This window comes from Thalassophryne amazonica, chromosome 16 (genome assembly GCF_902500255.1).
Source record: "Thalassophryne amazonica chromosome 16, fThaAma1.1, whole genome shotgun sequence".
Taxonomy (NCBI): Eukaryota; Metazoa; Chordata; class Actinopteri; order Batrachoidiformes; family Batrachoididae; genus Thalassophryne; species Thalassophryne amazonica.
The window spans coordinates 51113691-51121740 of NC_047118.1; the positions used below are offsets into that span (position 1 = coordinate 51113691).

The 8050-nt window shown below is 40.5% G+C and overlaps 1 protein-coding gene across 1 annotated transcript in view; it reads left to right on the plus strand.

Annotated features, from left to right (window-relative positions):
* Window positions 1-7315, plus strand: part of ccnf (cyclin F) — a 46448-nt gene extending 39133 nt beyond the window's left edge. Inside the window, 2 exon segments of the mRNA XM_034189816.1 lie at window positions 1996-2171; window positions 6528-7315. Coding sequence (XP_034045707.1) covers window positions 1996-2171; window positions 6528-6949 — 598 coding nt within the window. The 3' untranslated portion in view covers window positions 6950-7315.
* Window positions 7316-8050: the final 735 nt, after the last annotated feature.

Here is an 8050-nt window from a genome sequence, read left to right on the forward strand (position 1 = left end):
CTGACCGGACATGCCACCCATTGAGCATGTTTGGGATGCTCTGGACCGGCGTATACGACAGCGTGTACCAGTTCCTGCCAATATCCAGCAACTTCGCACAGCCATTGAAGAGGAGTGGACCAACATTCCACAGGCCACAGTTGACAACCTGATCAACTCTATGCGAAGGAGATGTGTTGCACTGCATGAGGCAAATGGTGGTCACACCAGATACTGACTGGTATCCCCCCCAATAAAACAAAACTACACCTTTCAGAGTGGCCTTTTATTGTGGGCAGTCTAAGGCACACCTGTGCACTAATCATGGTGTCTAATCAGCATCTTGGTATGGCACACCTGTGAGGTGGGATGGATTATCTCAGCAAAGGAGAAGTGCTCACTATCACAGATTTAGACTGGTTTGTGAACAATATTTGAGGGAAATGGTGATATTGTGTATGTGGAAAAAGTTTTAGATCTTTGAGTTAATCTCATACAAAATGGGAGCAAAACCAAAAGAGTTGCGTTTATATTTTTGTTGAGTGTATTTCATGTGTGCTTTCCAACTGATTTTCTAGTCCTAGTATGGGCAAAATACTACTAGAGGAATGATTTTGAAAAGGGAAAGTTTTCTCTCTCACTCTCACACTCACTCACTCACACACACACACACACACACACACACACACACACACACACACACACACACACACACACACACAAAAAGGGGTGCTGCACCCACTGCAGTTTATTGTCTGGAATAGCCCCAGATTGCATTTCAGAGCTTCTAGAATTCAACAATAACCCACCACCACTTTCATCCCTGAAATATGCATTCATTTGGAAATCAATAATCATTTTGGTGTAACGCTAAAACTGATGATTGTAGGTTGGGGCGATTGGTCTTTTTTACACTGCAAGCTGGCAAATCAGGGTATTGTAATCAGTACTGTGTGTCTGTCTTTGAGCAAGATGACTCAAACACAGTTGGACAGATTTTCCCCAAACATGGTCACTACTTGGGCAGATATCACAAGATGATTAACGTTTGGATGGGATCGGACAGAGGTCAAGGTCAACAAAAACCTGGTGCCATAAACCTTTTCTGTTATATCTTTTCAACCAATAGAGCAGGACAGATGATCTAAAACACGTATTCATACTTTATTCGTTTGTATAAGTGGTGTAGTTGTGTTTATTCAGAGGATGCAAGGTTTTATCAACCCTCTGATGCCTTTATTTTTTTTTCTTGATCAGCATCATTCCACATGTGAGTAAAAACACCACTGACATCCGTTTCTTATAGATGTAACTACCAATAACGTCAATTTCATGTTAACAAATAAGTCATGTAAATGGTTAAAATGTAGTTGGGTTATGTGAACTGTAAAAAAAAAAAAAACTGTCTGGCTTTTGATCCAGAAAGAGCAGATTTGAAAATGAAAATAATCAAAGTTAAACTTTTTCTTACATACGATAATTATTAGAGAGCTCATGTAATGCAAAACCTGATTTTAATCTACCTTTAACACTTTCATGCATTGGAGATTTAATGTTAAATATCTCCAAAGTCCCACAGTTCTCTGTGTTTTCACTGATTTATTTAGGTCTACCTCTGCTGGATTACCACTTCTGTGACATGCGACAGTGGTACACTCCAGATTTTAAAATTTGACCTCAGATTATTAGATGACATGGCCCCCCTCCATAATCAATGTTGAGGATGCATAATACTCCCGCATGACTCCAGACTGACAATTATACATTCCCTGTACTTCAGATATTATTAGTCTACATTATGTAAAGCGACCTGGCGTACTGCTCCTCCCAAAATTTGGAGGGAAGTAATAATAGTGATATAATAATACATCAGTGACCCAAAGGTAAAAATTGTTGTAATTTTAATTTTGCATGTTTCTGCCTTCCTCTATTGAGTGCAAGTCTGCTTTAAAGTGATACCACTTTGTGGCAGTCGTGAGATGGTCCAGTGACTAAGCCACTGCCTGTTTCTTGAAGGAGACGTGATGATGACATAAAGGCACACAGGGGGAGCTTTGTGGCCACGCCCACTGCAGAGCTGTCCAATCAGGAGGAGACCTTGGTGGGAGACATCCTGGATTGGAGTCTGGATACTTCCTGTTGTGGTTATGAGGGTGACCACGAAGAAAGCGATGGTGAGAAAGATGGAGATGGTAAGTGTTGCATTGTCCAGCATGGTAAGCCAGTAGCGATATCTCAGTTGTCATCCAGAATAAATGTGCTTGAATGACAATCATGCTGTAATTGGGAAACATTTATTTGTGTGTATGTTTGATCAGTTTCCACTAAATTCTCTGTGTGTAGGTTGACTCCAAAATTGGCCTTAATGGGTTTTTTTAATGGTTTGGTCACAGTTAAAGGTCAAACGTTTAGTTTGTCTGTCTGTTCCCCTCCTCCTCCCACATTTGGCCATTTTCCACCAAACATAATAAAATGATCCCTTTATGGTGAAGGTCAATAGGTCAAAAATCAGTATTAGATTTGTTTATTTTTACTCCAATGTGCACCAGGGATCTATACCAGTTTGTGGTATTACTGAAACACTAATATAAGACGTTTGGTACATATACTGGTATCTCCATCCCCATGTTTTCAATATATCATTGTTGGTTGTTGGAAGCAGTTAGTCCACTTTTTTTGTGTGAGCTCTGAGTGCCACACAAAATAAAGTTTTTCGTTTTTGTTTTTTTTTGTGTGTGTGTGTGTGTGTAATTATGTTTTTATTGATTTTTAAAACATTTACAAAAACAAATACAAACATAAGCAGAAACAAATGCTGGTACCCTAACACAATACAGGTTACAGTAAGACAGTTACAAAAACAAATATCTGCAATGAACTGGAAAAAGTTAGAAATCCCAAAAAAAACCAAAACAAATCCCTCAAAAGCAAGTATCACAGAGGCCTTATATACCACTTTTAAGATTGTCCCAAAAACTGTTCCATTCAATGTGTCTGTCCCCTTTCAAGTTGTTGCGCATGGCCTCATAATAGGCTGTGTCCGCCATTGATTTAATCCAGTCCTTTATCTCAGGGCGCACAGTGGTCTTCCAGTGTCTTAAGATAATTCTAGATGCAGTCACAAGACCAACCATAACAAAAAGGACTGAAAGGACTCTTTTGGAAACATTAGGCATTTGAGATCTGTCTCCCAATGAACACAGTTCTGGGGTCTGAGGGACTTCTGATCCAGACCAGTCACTTAGTACTTCCAAGACTTTAGTCCAAAAGGGTGAAAGCAAAGAGCATTCCCAAAGGCAGTGTAAGTATGTCCCCACTTCATCTTTACATTTCCAACACAAATTGTCCGACTTTAGTTTCATTCTGTGCAGTCTGGTAGGAGTATGATAATATCTATGCAACACCTTGTATTGTATAAATTTACTTCTGGGCTCCTTCACATATTTACCACTATCTGATAAGATATCTAACCATTTTTCATTTGTGTACAATATTTTCAAATCCCGCTGCCAAAAAAGTTTAATATTTGATGATTCACCACTTAAACTATAATTAAACAATTTATAAAACTGAGAGGCAGTGTGGCAATCACATGGCATGTTAATATAACCTAAAATATCATTCTCAAGAGCATATTTCCACCATATGTGAATAACAAAGACCCAACAATGGCATGGCCTCAGACTTGGTCCAATTAATTGTGGAACCTGAAAGTTTTGAATATAACTTTATGGTGTCCATTAAATGTATGTGGTAAAGATGTAAGTGGATTAATGATAAGTGCTAAAATATCATCTGCGTAAAGAAGCAGTTTGTGTTCTTACTGACCCCTGAATATCCCTTTGATATCTTTATTTGTCCTAATACTCACTGCTGAAGTTTCTATAAAAATAATAAACAACAAAGGGCTCAGAGAACACCCTTGTCAGGTCCCACGTGATAGACCAAAAAAAGGTGAAATCATCCCTTTGGTTATAATTGCAGCCTTTGGATCTTTATATAGTATTTTAACCCAATTAATAAATTGTAATCCAAAGCCAAAGTTTGACAAAGCCGGGAAAAGAAAGTCCCATTCAACTTTATCAAATGCCTTCTCCACATGTAAGGAGAGGGCAACTAAAAGCTCATCTTTTGACTAACTCAACCACATCAGGTGCAACAGTTTCCTAATGTTATCGGATGAAGAACGATTTTTCATAAATCCTGTCTGATTCGGAAGTATAATGCTGGGAAGGACTCGTAAGCGCAAGGCCAACACCTTAGTGAGTATTTCACAATCCGCGTTCAACAAGCTGATCAGCCTATAATTTGATGGATCTGTATTATCCCTATCTTTTTTTGGAATCAGAGAGATCAGTGCTTCATTAAATGTGGGATGAATTTGGCCTCTCTCAAAAGCCTTGTGATACAGTTTCTGCAAAACTGACAAGAATATCTATATATTCTTTATAATACTCTGCAGGAATACCGTCATAACCAGGGGATTTTCCCACCTTCATTACTGAGATTGCCTTTCTAATTTCCACTTATTTTATTGGCGCTCCTAACCACTCCGCATGTTCCTGAAGTAAAATACACTCAACAAAAATATAAACGCAACACTTTTGGTTTTGCTCCCATTTTGTATGAGATGAACTCAAAGATCTAAAACTTTTTCCACATACACAATATCACCATTTCCCTCAAATATTGTTCACAAACCAGTCTAAATCTGTTATAGTGAGCACTTCTCCTTTGCTGAGATAATCCATCCCACCTCACAGGTGTGCCATATCAAGATGCTGATTAGACACCATGATTAGTGCACAGGTGTGCCTTAGACTGTCCACAATAAAAGGCCACACTGAAAGGTGCAGTTTTGTTTTATTGGGGGGGGATACCAGTCAGTATCTGGTGTGACCACCATTTGCCTCATGCAGTGCAACACATCTCCTTCGCATAGAGTTGATCAGGTTGTCAATTGTGGCCTGTGGAATGTTGGTCCACTCCTCTTCAATGGCTGTGCGTAGTTGCTGGATATTGGCAGGAACTGGTACACGCTGTCGTATATGCCGGTCCAGAGCACCCCAAACATGCTCAATGGGTGACATGTCCGGTGAGTATGCCGGCCATGCAAGAACTGGGACATTTTCAGCTTCCAAGAATTGTGTACAGATCCTTGCAACATGGGGCCGTGCATTATCCTGCTGCAACATGAGGTGATGTTCTTGGATGGCACAACAATGGGCCTCAGGATCTCGTCACAGTATCTCTGTGCATTCAAAATGCCATCAATAAAATGCACCTGTGTTCTTCGTCCATAACAGAGGCCTGCCCATACCATAACCCCACCGCCACCATGGGCCACTCGATCCACAACATTGACATCAGAAAACCGCTCACCCACACAACGCCACACACGCTGTCTGACATCTGCCCTGAACAGTGTGAACCGGGATTCATCCGTGAAGAGAACACCTCTCCAACGTGCCAAACGCCAGCGAATGTGAGCATTTGCCCACTCAAGTCGGTTACGACGACGAACTGGAGTCAGGTCAAGACCCCGATGAGGACGACGAGCATACAGATGAGCTTCCCTGAGACGGTTTCTGACAGTTTGTGCAGAAATTCTTTGGTTATGCAAACCGATTGTTTCAACAGCTGTCCGAGTGGCTGGTCTCAGACGATCTTGGAGGTGAACATGCTGGATGTGGAGGTCCTGGGCTGGTGTGGTTACACGTGGTCTGCGGTTGTGAGGCTGGTTGGATGTACTGCCAAATTCTCTGAAACGCCTTTGGAGACAGCTTATGGTAGAGAAATGAACATTCAATACACGAGCAACAGCTCTGGTTGACATTCCTGCTGTCAGCATGCCAATTGCATGCTCCCTCAAATCTTGCGACATCTGTGGCATTGTGCTGTGTGATAAAACGGCACCTTTCAGAGTGGCCTTTTATTGTGGGCAGTCTAAGGCACACCTGTGCACTAATCATAGTGTCTAATCAGCATCTTGATATGGCACACCTGTGAGGTGGGATGAATTATCTCAGCAAAGAAGTGCTCACTATCACAGATTTAGACTGGTATGTGAACAATATTTGAGGGAAATGGTGATATTGTGTATGTGGAAAAAGTTTTAGATCTTTGAGTTCATCTCATACAAAATGGGAGCAAAACCAAAAGTGTTGCGTTTATATTTTTGTTGAGTATAGGTAGACTGAGTTTGGAGAAGTGTTAACACTCTGGTTCTCCTCATCAGACACTGTCGACGTATATAGTGTTCCATAATATTGCCTGAACACATTATTCAAAAGAAAGGTTTTGAAAAATTAATTCCCCAAATTTTCATAATAAATGATGTACATCATCGTGCTATGCACAAGCCGTATTAGAAAGCTGAGGCCGATCTGACAAATAGAGAAATATGCGAGCAGCATACCCACACACAGACACTTCTTACTTTATAGACAGATGGATTAGGTTCAGCTGCATATGTAGATTTTTTGTTTGTTTGTTTGTTTTCTTTCCAGGAAGAGGCCTTAACGCTTTTGCATCTTATCTTTTAATAGCTTCAATGGTGTCCATGAAACTTCAGCTTCCTGATACAGACAGTAGTTTCAAACACTGCAGAGCCCTGTCCAGCGATGATGACAGCTTCTGTGAAGCAGAAAGGGCAGTGACCAGGGGTTGTCCAGAGAGGGAACAGATTTTCTTCAGCACTGACTATCAAAGTTCAGGTTACTTGTCTGTTCGTCCATCTTCCACATCATCCAACTCCTCCCTGATGTCATGCACATTAAAAACTATTACCATGGCTTCCGGTGGAGCCTCGGCCGATGCTCAACCAGGCTTCCGTCTTTTGGTACCAGTCCAGAGGCCACGAGGCACGTCCACTAAGCAGGTGAAGAGGAAGAACACAGCGGCTCACAGTGCAGGAGAGGAAGCTGAAGGAGATGGGTGTTGTGCCAACAGGGGGTTTCTGAGTCTATAAATGGCCATTTTTGGTCTGGTTGACAGGAATCTGAATGCTCACAGACCAACTGCTCGGTCATCCAGCAGCACTTTTGTTCTCAATGCTGTTTTTTACTTCCACCCGTCTGCACTGAATTGTCAGCTGTCACAAGAGCAAGAGACTTTGACATCAAAGACAAGAAAGGGAGAGGGAAAAAAAAAATACCAAGAACTCTGATTATATTTTGTTTACCAGTAATTTGTGTTTACAGCCACAGTGTTGTAAAATACCTCTCAGTAATCACACCAATGCAACAACTGACCTGGAGTCAGCAATTAAACCACTGGAATGTGACTTTCCTCAGGATTCTGCTACATTAAATGCCATTTCTTTCTTTTTTTTTTTTTTTTTGGGTATTGTTTTAACTGCTTTATGTTGTGAAAAAAGTAATTGTGAAACCATAACATAAGCCTAAATGCTTTTGTATTGTAATTTTCTAATGTGCATTGTCTGTACAAGAATCAGTTTTGTCATTTCCAAGTGTTTGTCAAAGGAGTTGTGTTGTCACTTGTGTTTGCAGGGGTTTTTATGTGCAGCAACAGAACTATTAAGGCCAGTCTCCCATTGCTGATTTTTGTCCCTGAATGACATACTCATTCCAAAAATTGGGTAATCAGGCCCAGTTGGCCACAACCTAAAGTAGTGTGTCATAATGTACACAATTATACAGCAGGTTACTGTTGAATCCAAGAGACCTGGAATGCAGCACAATGTCACGGAAGCTACTGAGCATGCTCACATGTACTGTGTGCAGTCTCTGTGCTAATATCTGTGGTTATATAGTAGCAACAAGTTGCTTACTACAAAGTGAAAATGTTAACATTTAAATAACAGGATGCATATTGTATTTCCAGAGGCAATTGAAAAAGATCAGAGAACAGTGAATCTGTAAATGCACCGTCATGCACACAGATTGCTGTCCAGTCAATGAAAATTGCTCTGTCCAGAACATACAATCTGCATTGTACTCGTATTTTATTTTTAATCTGGCATCACATTGACTGTAGGCAAATCCACACCTAAATCAAAAAAATAAAATAAAATCAAGATATCACAAAATAATCAAGCCCTGTAAAATAA